The 15221-nt window shown below is 40.0% G+C and overlaps 2 protein-coding genes across 7 annotated transcripts; both read left to right on the forward strand.

Moving 5' to 3' along the window:
- Nucleotides 1-758: 758 nt before the first annotated feature.
- sarnp (SAP domain containing ribonucleoprotein) lies at nt 759-6112 on the forward strand. Of its 4 annotated transcripts, none has more exons than XM_034131854.1 (11): nt 759-872; nt 2097-2226; nt 2433-2476; nt 2570-2643; nt 3153-3204; nt 3403-3476; nt 4378-4421; nt 4594-4619; nt 4712-4780; nt 4865-4990; nt 5105-6112. In XM_034131854.1, exons 1-11 carry the CDS (start codon nt 840-842, stop codon nt 5144-5146), a joined length of 714 nt encoding a protein of 237 aa, XP_033987745.1. In that variant the 5' UTR covers nt 759-839; the 3' UTR covers nt 5147-6112. The 4 variants fall into 4 exon arrangements, with proteins under 4 accessions (XP_033987745.1, XP_033987744.1, XP_033987746.1 ...); XM_034131853.1 differs by having other exon boundaries at nt 760-872; nt 4591-4619; XM_034131855.1 differs by having other exon boundaries at nt 760-872; nt 2097-2196; nt 4591-4619.
- A 1538-nt stretch (nt 6113-7650) lies between these two features.
- ccnt1 (cyclin T1) lies at nt 7651-14975 on the forward strand. 3 transcript variants are annotated; one of them, XM_034131796.1, is made up of 9 exons: nt 7651-7840; nt 8732-8813; nt 8898-9026; nt 10242-10302; nt 10988-11050; nt 11163-11217; nt 11366-11529; nt 11627-11697; nt 11807-14975. In XM_034131796.1, exons 1-9 carry the CDS (start codon nt 7668-7670, stop codon nt 13034-13036), a joined length of 2028 nt encoding a protein of 675 aa, XP_033987687.1. In that variant the 5' UTR covers nt 7651-7667; the 3' UTR covers nt 13037-14975. The 3 variants fall into 3 exon arrangements, with proteins under 3 accessions (XP_033987687.1, XP_033987688.1, XP_033987689.1); XM_034131797.1 differs by having other exon boundaries at nt 11166-11217; XM_034131798.1 differs by having other exon boundaries at nt 11172-11217; nt 11807-13036.
- Nucleotides 14976-15221: the final 246 nt, after the last annotated feature.

Here is a 15221-nt window from a genome sequence, read left to right on the forward strand (position 1 = left end):
CTGCCCGTGTATTCAGTGTATAAATGAGGATGAGAGGCACTGCACTAAATGAAAAAGCACTACCTGTCCTGCACCCTGCTGCTGTACAGAGGGAGCAATGTTTGTTTTTTTACATTTTCTATTAAAGTTTACAAACGTTTCCAAACTGCACATCTTGACACTAAACCAGTGTTCTTGTTTATAACATTTCTTTGGGCATGCCATTTTCAGAACATTTCTAAGTTATACTTTTTTACAAGTGGTGGGGACATGTTTTTTTTAAATAATTTGTGTTATTCATCTATTCCATATCATACATGCACATCATACATTTGTACATACAACCAAATCCAGGGGCAGACATACAAAGCAACAAGACATTACATGCAGTAAATAAAGAAAATTAGGAAAGAAAAATACATTTTGATACCTTCAGATTAAATATTTTTTAAATATCAAATTAGTTTTGATTGCCTTCTTATTCCTAATGTTTTTTATAGTGCTAATATATTGTTTCACTTATGGATAGAAATGTACAAAATTTGGTTTGGAGTCAGCCCATTTATTTTTATGGATATGAAATTTCCCTAAAAATACAATTAACTGCACAAAAAAGACAAAATCCGCATCCATACTATCATCCCTGAAGTACCTAAGAATGTCTTTGTCCTGGAGTTGAACCTTAAATTGTGGGGACATGTCCCCAGTGTCCCAAGCGTAAACAGCAACATGCAGTCCGTCAGTCCGTCCATCTGGTGGCGCTGTGAAATAAAGTGAGTCAGCGCCCAGGGGTTCAGAAGGAGAGACGCTGCACTCTGATTGGAGGAAGTGACCAGGAAGTGATACATCAACAAAGAAAGATGGCTGAAGTGATAGAGCTCCAGAAACTTAAGGTAGGTACTGAGAATAAATATGTAATTATTACAAACATTGGGTGCTTTTATTAGTTCGTAATATGTTGTAACAATCTTTAGTTGTAATTCCAGAGAAGAAGGATACGGATAAATAGGGTTTTTGAAGTATAAAATGTGCCCGGCTAACAACCGGCGTGTTGTTCATTCAGCTGCGGAGCTAGCCGAGCAAACCGCTCCGAGACACGCTCCAAACACACCGTTAACAACAATAAGCTGTTGGGAACTAGTTTATATTAACACAAAGAGGTGTGGTATTTATTTAGAAACGGAAATGTATCTCCTGCGGTTGGATGTAAAGTGTCCCGCCATCTCTGCCCAATTAAATTCGCAACATCATGTTTGACCTCCCACGGTCATAATTCATGTTAGCCAAACATTAGCCGGCAAATGTAATGACTACTTCTCTGGGATGCTATTTCAAAAGCTCCCTGAAAAACGGTCTACTGCAAAGCTTAGTCCTTAAAATGCTCACAGAAAATATCATTGAATTTGCCATGCTTAAATCATGCCAAAAAATACCGTAGTATCCGCTTCGCAAATGTGAGTATTATCAGTTTTTCTTTGTCCACTCAGGTTTTACAGAGAGTTCCTCTTAGTGTTTTGGACTGTTTATCCCACAAAACAACTTCAAATTCTCCCGCTGTATTTATAATAGGACACATGATTGATAATAGAAATAATAGCCACATTAAATGATAAGAAAAAAATGTTTACTACGTTGTCCTTGACCAAATAAATTCTTATTCGTATAACATTCATGGAATTTTGTCTACTGAATTTCCAGTATAGCTACTGAATGGACTTTGTTGTGATCTTGTCTTATAAACACTTGTGTTTAGAGTAAACTTCTATTAACTACACACTTTTTTTCTCATTTGGTGGTATCTCCATGTGGATAATTTTGGAAGGAACGTGAACAGGCTTTCAATCTTTTGGTCAAATCACTTTAATTTCAACAAGTCAATTGTTTTAATATTTTCAAGAAACTTTGCGCAGGTTACCACCCAGCTCGTTAAAGGAAAGGGAAGCAACATCAAACCAGATGTGTTTGGTAAAATAAAGTGATTTGCTAACAAGGAGCTTAGATAGAGACTAGATAGCTCTGTGATCAGACAGGGAGGAGATGGGCAGTCTCATGCAGGCGACTACAAACCCTTATCAGCACACAATCAAATGAAAGTGCTGTTCCTCTTGTTGTCTCAGCTTGCTGAACTGAGGCAGGAGTGTGAGGCCCGAGGTCTGGACACCAAGGGAAACAAAGGAGAGCTCATCGCCCGACTGCAGGCGTACCTGGAGGAGCACGGTGAGACGACAGACTTCACACTTAGACATGGTATTTATACTTGGTTAACTTGGTGGATGGAGTGAAATCTGAAACGCATGGACTTGATTTATTTTATTTTAATTTGCCTGCCTACATTTTTGATTTAAGATGGTGGTATCTCTTTTCTATTCCGATCAATATCACGGATATCTCTAACTGTTTTTTGTTCCTGCTCTCTGCTGGTTCTAAACGTCTCCTTCCCTTAATCCCAACAGAGGAAGATGTTGATGTCGATGATGTGTTGGCAGAGGACACGGAGGTAATGTGATGGCTGATGTTTTCACTCGCCCTCTAATATCTGATCCATTTAATTTGTGAAGTCGTTGTAAACGTTTACATTTCTTCTTTTTAGGAATTCACTAAGGTCGATGGTGTCGATGGTGCAGACGATTTGAAAAGCGAGAAGGAGCCTACTGAGGAAGAGACGTACGTTATTTTTGTATTTAGTTTAATACAGAAAAAAATAAACATAACAATTATTTCATGCTACTTATGTATTTTTTTTACCTGATCCCTATTTTGTGTGTGACTAAGGTCATCAAACACAAACCCCGAATGTGTTGCTGGAGTTTTGACTTAAAAATATATTTGAAGCTTCAACAACCAGAAACCTTCACTCTGTTTCTGAGTGAATAATGGGGACACCAATTTTTCCACTTAAAGCTCTTTTCTTTTTGTTGCTACTGACAGTTTGAAGGCACTTTAAACAACAGTCTTCCACCTTGAATTGAAGGCGTTTAAATGTAATGTTATGCCCAAAATGCATACATCTCATTGACATGACTTCATATCGGGTATTATTAGTTATCAGGGTTTGTATTTAAATGTCTGACATAGTTAGCCCCATACTCATAAACTCAGGTTTAAAACGAGTCTTTAGCTATCACCACTAATCCATTTTTGGTCATCTAACTTCTTTGTGTCACTTCTTTCAGAGCTGAAGATAAGAAGGTGGTGAAAATCGTTCCTCCATCATCTACTGGTGAAGTACGTATGACAAGCCTTTAATCTGCACATTTGAATACAGACGTTAATGCATCATGTGGAAGTGATCTCTGATCTTTAAAGACCAAGATAATCTATCCACGGTAACTTTCAGCACTCATGTGAAAGAAGAGAGAAAATGCAAATATTGATCAGCAGCAGCATGTGTTCTGATTCAAACGTTTCCCTTTTGTTGAGCAGAGACTACAGAAGAGAGCTGAACGCTTCAACCTGCCGGCCACAGCTGAAAGCAAAAAGGCTATCCGTGCAGCAAGGTAGGACTTCTCCAGGATACTTCCGGCTTTTACTATTTTATTTCTGTGATTTGGCCGTTATTCTTACGAGTTATAATAACAGTGGTCCTTCTTGAGATTAGAGGGGATGTAACAGTGGGTGTTTCTCAATGTCGAGTACGCTTGCTTGGTAGCACATGTCTTCCGAGTCACTTGCTTCAGAAGCGAGGCAAGAATACTTCCTGGCATTTGGAAAACGAAGAGTGGAACAGGCGAGCAAGTGTGCAGGTGTGCGTCATATGAGAGGCCCCGCCTTATATTTTCCACCACAGATTTGGGGAAATTGGTCGGTGCGCAAAGCATTGTGGGGATTTTAAGACCGCGGAGTCTACACATGTGCAGCCTCAAAATGTCTCGCTACGAAGTACGCCGGGCTCGGTAGAATTCCAAGTATACTGGAGATTGGAACAGTCCTTCGGCGGCACTCGATGACATAGTATGCTTGAAATAGTGGCTCTGGAGCAGCTTTACTCGACATTGAGAAACACCCAGTTACTAAAAACTCCAAGGTTAACAAAACATACTTTAAACAAAAAACGCATATGAGCAGTTACGGTGTTAAAAATAAATACAAAAAACTGAAACGAAGCATTCATGGGGTCTATCTGGCATGCACTCAGTAAATGCCCCCTGCACTCTATTTGTTTTTAAATAACTTCATGTCTTATTTGGGAATGTTTTCATGTTCTGCACTACACCCTTTTTAAAAGTCAGCTAATACCACTCCGGGAAGCGAAGACAAATACATAATACTTGAAATGTGACCCTGTACACTTCAAAATAAAAGTCTGTGCCCTCCCCATACTGCAGTTATTAGTCCACTGGATTTATACTAGTAAATGTATTCAGCAATGTTAAAACAAGGATGCTCCTTTTTGTTTAGGTTTGGTGAAACCACTGAGAAGTCCGCTCCAGCTCCCACTGCAGGTTAGTCTTTTCCTCAACTGAATTTCTATCTTCTCAAGGAACCAAAACAAAAAAGATGTGTAGTTGACGCCTCGTGAAAGTTTTCTCATTTGACATTTTTACTTTTGAAGCTTATGTTGTGATATTTTCTTATGCTGTTTCCCAACACTGTATTTCCTTGTCTCCCAAGCAGGCGGTGTTGCGGCCCCTAAAGCTCCTGTAAGTGTTGCATCATTTACCCGACACATTTCTTTAATTCCTCTGCTCAATGACACGATGTTGATTTAAAACCTTTCTGATGTCTCATGAAGGTGAACGTTGATCAGCTGAAGAAGAGAGCAGAACGATTTGGCATGAACGTCTCCTCCGTTTCACAAAAGGTGACGACGAGCTTCAATATAATCATGTTTCAACTCTTACATTTGGCATGGAAAGTGATACTAAATATGTTGGTTTTTTTTAAGATTGAAGAGGATGAGAAGCTGAAAAAGAGGAAGGAGCGGTTCGGGGTCACAGCAGCTTCAACAGGTGCAGTTGCTGCAGTCGCTGCTGTCGCTACAGCCGCTACACCCGCTTCACCTGAAGTAGAGGTAGGTTTGATTAGCATGTTACTGGTTAGGCAGTCTATGTTCCTACAATGCAACGAGTGAAACAAGAAATAGATATTGTGTATTAATGTCATTGTTCTTTCTCTTTTCCTACAGGCAAAGAAAATGAAGCGTGCGGAAAGATTTGGGATTGTGTGAAAAACATTTTAGAGCCTGTGTTTTTTTGTAAAGCATTTTCATTACTGCACAACCGAGATCCCGAAAGACAACAAATGTCTCCCGATAGGACTCCTGTCAATCAAAAGTATAATTTAGATGCAAAGATAAATGGATGAGTTAGATCCTTTAAAACAAACAAGAAAATAATGTCAAAACGTTTAGTTCAAACCGACTGGAGCACCATTTCAGTCCCGCAACTGAATTCAATCTTTTTCATTTATCTTACTTTTTCTATTCAATTTGAGAGGTGTTTATAAACGGCAAAGGCATCATCAGTTTCTTTCTGTTAACATCAATGTTCACGCGTCACTGTTTTTTCAAAGCTGCATTAAAGTTCATTTACAGTCTTCTTTATCCAGAAACCTGCAGTATCTTCATAGTCAAATCCTTCCAGCTGTTTAGGGGAAATAATTTGATCTCTAAGTCTCAGGAAATATGTGCCGTTCAATCTTAAATCATAATGGGGCACTCATCCACCAGAAATGTCCCAAATCAAATGAGGAAGTGGAGGCAAACAAAACAATGTGTTTACTGGGAGAATCTACAGGAAGTGTGAAGGCCACTTGATTAAAGTCCTCTTAAATGGTCATAACTTAAAACTGAGTCTTGACAAAGCATCATAAAGACCAGTGAGGCAATTTATTGGATATATAAAAATAGAAACTAAACTCTTTCTGTGTCACATCCTAGATTTTAGCAAACTAGTATCTTAATACGCTTATACATACCACAAGTAAATACAGAACTATGATTTTTCTGTCTGTTTTAAGTGCTTTAACTCACTCATTTGTCTGTACCTGTGTATTTAATTGTACTTTTGATTTATCAGACAGCCTATTGTTTTTTCTGTGTTTTATCTTTGGGATTCCATTGGTACACTGCTTCAGTTATCTGTCCATTTTATAACATTTTGTGATTTAAAATAAATTGTTTTCAACTTTTGGATATCTGCTTCTTTTGACTCTTGGTTGTTGTTTTGGTCAAAATACTTTATTTATTGTATCTGTGTGTATATTTATTCTATCCACAGTTTGCCATAGAGAGTCACTGACTGGACTTGATAAGTGACAGAAGATACACATAATTAAAAGCCTATGTAATGCTTAAAGTAGTTCATAATTTTTATAGTTAATATCTTGGATAGATAATGTGCCTGGCCAAAAGGGTTTACAATGCACCATTATGTCAAAAAGAAGCCGGAGTAGCAATGTAAATTACAAATAATGTATCCAGATCACTTTTTTAACCAAGCTTTAGAGGTAGCAAACTTCGCTTTTTATTTCAATTCATATAGATATAATTAACTGTTAGGATACAACCGAAGAAAACGCGATTCATTCTCAACGTATCGTAACTGTTTTCACTGGACACACTACTGTCACTAGACATTAATCTGAGTAGCATATTTTGCAATTGAATGTATTAGTTTCAGACAGAATTCCAATAGTATGGAAACTATTTTTGAGGGGTGTTTAGTTACTACATTTACTCTAGTACTGTATTTAAGTACAATGTTGAGATACTTGAGTGTTTCCATGTAATGCTATTTTGTACTTCTACTCCACTACAATTCAGAGGTAAATGGTGTACTTTTACTCCACTACATTTATTTAATACCTATACTTACTTTGAAGATCTGGATTTTTTTTAATGTGAAATATAATCAACTCTTAAATCAGAGGATAGCAAGTTCGAGTCCCACTGCAGTCAGCATGTCGTTGTGTCCCTGGGCAAGACACTTCACCCCAAATTGCTCCTGTGGGGATTGCCCACAGTATTGAGTATGTAAATCGCTTTGGATAAAAGCGTCTAACAAGTAACATGTAATGTAATGTAATGCCCTGCAGTATACAAAGTCATTAAAACTAGCTGCACCTTTACCAGCTTTGATAACACTTTAATGCATGAATAATAATCAGAACATTTAATATATATTATTCTGAGATTGGCCAATCTGCATAATGAGTACTTTTGGTACTTCAAGTTTATTTTGATGCTAATACTTTTTCTACTTTTAATTGAGTAACATTTGAATGCAGAACTTTTACTTGTAACAGAGTATTCCTACACTCTGGTACTTCTACTTTTACTTAAGTACAATATCTCAGTACTTCTCCCACCGTTGCTATTTTCTGATACTCATTTCCACATTCAGTCCTCACAATGCAAATATAGATATTACACATCTACATTAACTTAATTATTGTTTACACTCAGGGTGACTATTTGTTCTATTCAAAAGGAAGAAACTTGAGTTTGTCTTGCATGTGCAGAAGAGCTGACTTTTAAAATATATTGTTGCCAAAGAATAGTAAAAATAATTTCGCATACTACACATTACATACAAAGGTTTTCCATTCACAGGTTCTCATTAATGTTTCAATGTGGTGTTTTATCGCCCCCTGCTGGTCACTGGCAGAGCTGCACCGACCTTACTACCCGGGCTGTGACGTATGTTCCTGTGACGCGCAGAAATTTTAAACTATCGTCCTTCTCAGTGATGGCGGCTTCGTTTGGTTCTCTCCCTGCAAGCTGTAACAACAAATGGTACTACACCCGGGAACAGATCGACAACAACCCGTCTAAGCGAGCTGGACTTGATCCGGACAAGGAGCTGTCCTACAGACAACAGGCGGCCAACCTGCTGCAGGACATGGGACAGCGGCTCAATGTGTATCTTTTGTCGGAGGAACGACTTGCGTTCACATTAGCTTGTTGGTTAGCATCATTAGCTTGTTGGCTAGCGAACTTTAGCTTCCCGTGAAGCCGGTTCGGCGGAGAGCATGGCTGCTACTTGTTGTTGTGTCTAGTTCGAAGGTTTTTTAGTTTGTTTGTAGGTTTTACATCAGTTTCAAGCGGTGGTTTGTGGTTTTACAACATTAGGGTTAGCTTACAAGCGTTATCTAAGAGCGGCGTAGTTGGCTAAACCACGAAGGCCTGTGTGGTCGGCGGGCCTTCGGGACGTTAGCTTTAGCTTTACCTCTGACTGTGAATGCTAGTAAAGAACATGTGTAGCTAAAGTGGGTACACAAGGTTAACACATATTATGTTTTAGTGTATTAATGTGTATACTTCAGATTTGACCACTTCATTTGCAAAAACAACCGTTCTCGGCTAACATGTGAAGCTAGCTGTTGCTCTGCCACTGGTGTGTTATTGAGTTTTAAAAGTCATTAGCAGTATTAAAGCTCATTCACTTGTGTTATTTTACATTTAGACCCATGACCCAGGTCCTATTTCTGATGTACATATAGAAATTCTGCAAAGTGTTTGATGTATTTATGAATACACTTATGTATGTTTTGATCCGTTATTGAGATTTAGTATGTATTGCATGAAATTGTGTAACTGCATTAGTTGAACTAGTGTTTGTTTTGACCTACCAAGGGGCTTGAGAAATAGTCCAGTACCTACATCTGGTACAATGCATGTATTTTCCTAATGTGTAATAATTGATGTTGTCGTTAAGGACCCCTTAAGAACAAATGCTGAACTAGACCTAATGCCGGTGTTGTGATGTACTTGAACTCTTTGCTACATTATTCCTCAACTCCTATTTATCAGGTCCCAACTTACAATTAATACAGCCATTGTGTACATGCATCGATTCTACATGGTCCAGTCTTTCACCAGATTTCACAGAAATGTAAGTATTTGTTGTCTCTTTAAGCTCAGACACAGTGGCGAGTTAGTTCCTGTGTTGAACTTATTTTTGTTTTACCCCCACCAGGTTATTTCTCCAGCCGCACTCTTCCTCGCTGCAAAGGTTGAGGAGCAGCCCCGAAAGTTGGAACATGTTATCAAGGTTGCCCATGCATGCCTCAATCCTCAGGATCCTTCACCAGATGTACGCAGTGATGTAAGTATTGGGCTTTGGTCAAAATCACCAGCAATTGTGCTCCATCTCCTCCTAAGATTACCTGATGTGGTAGAGATGTAATCATTACATCTTAAAGGTCCCATGTCATGGCCATTTCTACTGATCATATTTCCATTGTTGAGGTCTACTAAAATAGATTTATATTGTGCAATTTTCCAAACTCGCATTGGTTTCTCATACAGCATCTCTGTATAGTATGTGTATTCACTCTCTGTCCTAAACGGCTTGTTGGAGCTCCTGCCCCCCCCTCCCTATGAGCCCAGTGGCCGTCTGCGAGACACAGCGAAACCCAGCCCAAACACACACACACACACACACACACGCAGCCTGGCTGGGAGTTTGTGTGTGTGCTCACACACCGACTCACAGCCTCGCCACGTCCCGCCGTCTCGGGGAGGAGAAATCAGCGGAGCTGCAGCTGAGAAAAGATTGAGTGTGTGTGTCTTAACGTAACGGCTCCGCGGACGTAACGGCTCCGCGGATTGGTCCATTTGGGTATGGGCACGTCACTGTACCCAGGAAGAAAAAGTCTCCAAGGAGGCGTTCTGGGGCAGCATAGACAGGTCTTTTCTGTGTTAGAGTTTTACTCGCTACAGGGTGTACTTTGAGGGTTTGTGACTCTGCAGACCGTTTACATGCAGAAAAACCTTCATAACACACAAGGGGACGGGTAATAACCGGAAAAGCATGACATGGGACCTTTAAGGGGAAATGTATTATTTTATCAGTAGAATTTGTGAAGATATTGTGTTATGTGTTTTAGCGATTTTTGTGTTTGTTCAGAAGCAATGATTTGGCTGTAACGCTTCCTTGCGCTACCACTTTCAGTTTAATCCAAGAGAGAATCATCTTTGTTCTCCTAGAAAATGTTGTTTTAATAGCAGCTTTGATGCAGGCGCTCTTTTATGGGACTTTTTTCTGGCAATTACTTAACAACTGAAGTTCAGCTTTTTCTTCTTTTTTAAAATTGCATTTAAACTGTGTACAAATACTTTGTGTGAGGGGTGTTTTGGTTTAAGCTTCCTCATGTGTTGTTCCTTCTTGACATATGGGTCATCTGTACTGCTCAGTGTGCAGCTTCTAATTGTCTCACCACTTATCTGTGAGGCTTCTTCAGCTCTATATGAAAGGTGGTTTAAATGTGTTTGGATGAAGGCCTCCTAGTGAGTAACGTGCCTGTCCTCTCAACTTCAGGCCTACCTGCAACAAGCCCAAGACCTGGTCATTCTTGAGAGCATAATACTCCAGACCTTGGGTAAGTTGGGATGGAAGAAACTGGGCCCTTTAAATTTCCCTCCAGCAACACATGTGATTTAAAAAAAAAATACTGCTAACCTGTTTTACTTTGTCCACAGAAAGCCCATATACGGTTAGCAGCACAGGAAAGAGACATTCAGGCTTCATATTAACAGCACTTTCTCACTGTTGCATTGCAGTGATGACGCTTTTGTTTCTATTATGTCCATAACTTTTAACATTTCCACTCTCCCCTTTTTTCTTTTGTCTACATATTTTTTTAAACCATTTCTTTAAGGACTATGTTGATGCATCATAAGCAATGGCTTTTAGAATCACTCCGGTCACATTTTCCCATTATAGTAGGCAGTTGAAGAAGATAAAAGTGCTTTTTAATAAAACACCAAATTGTGTTTTTACTTTTTAAACAAGATTCAGGGTCATCAGACAAAGCGAGAGTTTTAATAATTGTACCGGCATGCCTTTTAATGTTTTTCACACTCATCTGTTGTTTTCACATCGTCTAGGATGTTATTGGAAGAGCCCATGCAAAGTGATATTCCACGTTATTCTCCACAACACATAGTTTTGAATAACATTATTCATTTTCTGGTTTTCAGGGAGAAATCTGTGTGGTGCAAATGTTAGTTTGACTTTTGCATTTCATTTATCGAGTCTCTTTTTGTCCTTTTTTTTTATTACAGCTTTTGAAATCACCATTGATCATCCACATACTCATGTTGTCAAGTGCACTCAGCTTGTTAGAGGTGAGCATTAACTCTTCAATTTAGCGAATTTGATTTGTATATTTCACTATCGTTGTGTGTTTGCACGCTGAATCACTATCGCAGGTTTTAAGTGTGTTTTTTTGTTCTATTGTTGTTCCAGCAAGTAAGGATCTGGCTCAAACATCCTACTTTATGGCCACAAACAGGTATATTCACAGTTCACTGCTTACATCTTGTATCATCATTTACACCACCGCATTACTTGTGTATAATCCTCTAACTCGACATGTCTGTTCTCTCTCTTCTCCTGTTTCTGTTTTTTGATTGCCTTCTGGGATGTATCCTGCCACGTAGTCTCCACTTGACCACGTTCTGCCTGCAGTACAGTCCGCCGGTCGTGGCCTGCGTGTGCATCCACCTCGCCTGCAAATGGTCCAACTGGGAGATCCCCGTGTCTACAGACGGCAAACACTGGTGGGAGTATGTCGATCCCACAGTTACCCTTGAGCTGCTGGATGGTATGTGCTGTTTATGACCCCGAAATTCAGTTTATTTTGAATGTGCCTGGAAAGCATTTACAGGTCAGTCTGATCTCGTTTTTATATCTTCTTTCAGAGCTCACACACGAGTTCCTGCAGATTCTTGAGAAAACACCCAGCAGGTTGAAAAGGATTCGCAACTGGAAGGTACAGATTTATTTCTCATTTGCAACCAAAGGAGTAAAGCCAAGTCATCTCGCATTGTACAGACATTTACTGTTGGCTGACCTCTCTGTAATTCTTTTCTGGCTACCAGGCTGGAGGCTCAACACCAAAAGCCAAGCCCAAAGTCCAGGAGGAGGGTGACCAGAGGGACACCATGATGAGCATGATCTCCATGGCCTCATCAGAGAGCACCGTGGCAGGCTTGATGAGTCTCTCTGCGCCCCCTGACGCCTCGTCTTCCTCGTCTGCCGGTGACAAGGACACGGCTGGCAGCGCCGCCACGTGGAGTGGAAAAGGTCAGCCTGCATCCGAGCTCAACAACGAGGTGCATGTTCCTGCTAAGGTGTCGCTGAGTGAATACCGGGCCAAGAATGCAGACGTCCTTGCCGCCCAAAAGAGGAAGCTGGAGAACATGGAAGCCAGCGTGAAGAGGGACTATGCCAACGCTGCTCAGGCTCTCATCGGACAGCAGCAGAGGAAGGATAAGCAGCATCATCACCAGCAGTCCAGCTCCTCTTCCTCTGACAACCCTTCGCCCATTATCCTGAAAATCCCCCTGGAGAAGGAGAGGCACGAGAGGACGTCTCTGAAAATGCGCTTCCCCTTAGCCGGGGGAGGAGGCAGCGCCAAGGGTCAGGAACAGGACATCAAGGTCAGAATACGAGTGCCTGAGAAGCAGAGGGGGAGTTCAGGAGAGGAGGGCAAGAGCAGAGACAAACACAGGGACCGCTCGAACCACCACCACCATCACCACCACCACCATTCCTCCTCCACCAGTGCCTCTCTCTCCTCCTCACACAAACACTCATCTAACTCTAGCGGGGCTGTCGGAGGCAGCAAAAAGGTCCCAAGCGACTCCTCTAGAACAAACTCCTCGTCTTCTTCGGCGTCTCGTAAGAGGACGCATTCCCAGGAGCCCACTGCAGGCCCTAACGCTGCCTCCAAAGTCAGCAAGTCCACCAGGAACGCTTACCAGATACCGTCCCTGTCTTCCTCCTCCGGGCAACCTCTGGGGCACAACCCTGACATTCTCCCCGCCCTGGGCCTCTCCCACCACCAAGGGAGCTTCTCGAAAGGCGACAAAACGGACACGAACGGACACGGTGCGGTGGGCGGGCCCCAGTCGAACGAGTACCAAGACACTTTTGAAATGCTAAACTCTCTTCTGAGCGCACAGGGGGTCCAGCCAGCCCAGCCGTCCATGTTTGACTACAGAACCCAGTTTGGGGAGTACCGGTTCAGCGGGGGCACCCGAGGAAACGGCAGGCCACCACCCCTCCCTTCAGAACCGCCTCCCCAACTGCCTCCGCTGCCCAAATAACTTCCTGATCAGGAGGCTTCTTATGTACATTGTACTTTGACATCTTGTTACATATGGTATTTTTTTTGTTCAACTCGCCCAGCATTTTGAATAGGTTTCAGTGTGACAGCAGTGAAATGTACTGGCGTGCGTGATACATCGTTCTTTTTTTTCCACTTCACACGGGGGCAATAATGAAATGCTTTTAAAGCTTGCAAAATGTGAGAAAAAAGATACAGGAAGGTGTAGATACAATGCTTTCTGTTTAACTCAAACGAAATGTGAGGAGGGGACCTGGTATTTTTTTAGCAACACTGTCATTGTCTTGAAATCATGGGGAAACTAAAAGATGTTAGGTCTCATTACCGATTGTCTTTTTATAATGTTTTTATAGTATGTTATTTATTCATTGAATGCTTTTTTAAGAAAAAGAAAAAAAGTCCCCTTTTCTACCTTTTTTTTTTTTTTGAAGGTTTCCCTCTTTGTTCTTTTTTTAGGCGGAGGGATATTTCTTCATCAAGACTGTACAGGCTAGTTTGAGAGTGCATGTCTCCAAAGCCATCTTTTCAATATTTTTGTCTTTTGAAACAGCCATAACCCCAAAAAAAGGTGCCCGCCCACCCCTGGTGTTTATGTATTTTATTTTCTTCATTATCTGGCAAAACCTGTACAAAGACTGTAAAATGTTTAAAACAAACGTGAAATATTTTTTACATTTATTATGAAAAAAACGCAAAAAAATATGTAAATTACTGAAGCTTGTTTTTTTTTAGATTTTTTTGAGTGTTACAGTCATTGTTTTAAATGGTTGTAAAATATTCATATATTAAGTTCTCTAATAATTACACTAATGGGCAAGGTTGATACCAAGGATGTACATCTATGGTTTTATCAAAAGGGTTCAAAGAGTTCAAACATATCTCTGGTATGGTCACAATGAAGGAATTGCAACAAAGAAGTCCCTCTAGAGAAGAAATGTCACTTGTTCATCAGTTTCCTCTGGAGGGCGGGTCTTTGTGTGGTTTAATGCAGAGAAACAAATAGGCAGATTCAATACAACATTTTTAGTTGTGTTATCTGCGGAGCCCTGAAACTGTCGGATTTAAGAAAACACTTTTTTCTGCTGGTGCTCACTTTGTAGTGACCATATTGAGCACAATCTACAATAAAAGTATTCACAATACACTATATCAAAAAGTAATCAAAAGCCATTTGTCTGTTTTTTTTTATAGTCTTTCATTTATGCAGTTTCCTTTGAAAATGTCTGAACTCCAGTGTACGCTTGTCAATTCATGCACGTCTGGTTTAATCATGTTGAAGCTGTCTTTAATTTCATACTTTTAATACAAAAAAAAGTGGATATTAAGCTTCAGATTGTTGTTTATAATCCATGTGTAAGCCATGATTAAACAAGTTTGCACGTGTTCTTTAGTTGTGTAAATCAAATGCGTCAAACTGATTATCGACATACCTCCACTACAGGGTCATGAGCATGAAATAAATTACATGAATTATGTGAAAAGTATAGTGGAGGAGGGGCCACTTGTTGGCAAAGATTCGGGTATCATCTGTACATTTAATTCATATTATCTTTATGTGGTTTTGATTGTATAGTATTACTGCTCTTTACCTGCTCTTTTTAACAGTTTGTAATCCACAATTCATTTGTTTTAGGCAGTCTACAGTAATGCAGTACAACAAATCATCAGCCATACAATTGTAAAATATTTTTGTGCCCTTCATTGTATGAAATATAAGTTTAATATGGTACAGCCCTTTGCTCAGGCAGCAGAGGTTTTATTGGTTTTTCAACTCTTGTAAAAGGGAAACAGTAAATGCACTGAATATTTATCAGTAGGTTTGCCTACAATGCAATTGACAAAGTGTTACATGTATAACAGTTGGACTATTAGATTAGAACACCTTAAATATATTGCCCTCTCTGAAAGTATTTTTATTTGATCCCAACACATCTTCAAATTTAGGTTTCAACGTTATGCTTTGAGGAAAGTCATAAAAAAGGACACACATTTCAATAAAACCTGAATGTGAAACAAATGAAAGACACATGCAACCTAACAATGCAAAGTCACATAGCTCCAATAAGTTTAATAAGCTTTGTTATTTTTCACGTCTTGGTGTTTTAAGTGACACTCAGGTCTGGAAATGAAACGTTTTGGAATTTTTGTTTTCTGTTAAAACGTTA

Source organism: Trematomus bernacchii, unplaced genomic scaffold (assembly GCF_902827165.1).
Source record: "Trematomus bernacchii unplaced genomic scaffold, fTreBer1.1, whole genome shotgun sequence".
Lineage (NCBI taxonomy): Eukaryota > Metazoa > Chordata > Actinopteri > Perciformes > Nototheniidae > Trematomus > Trematomus bernacchii.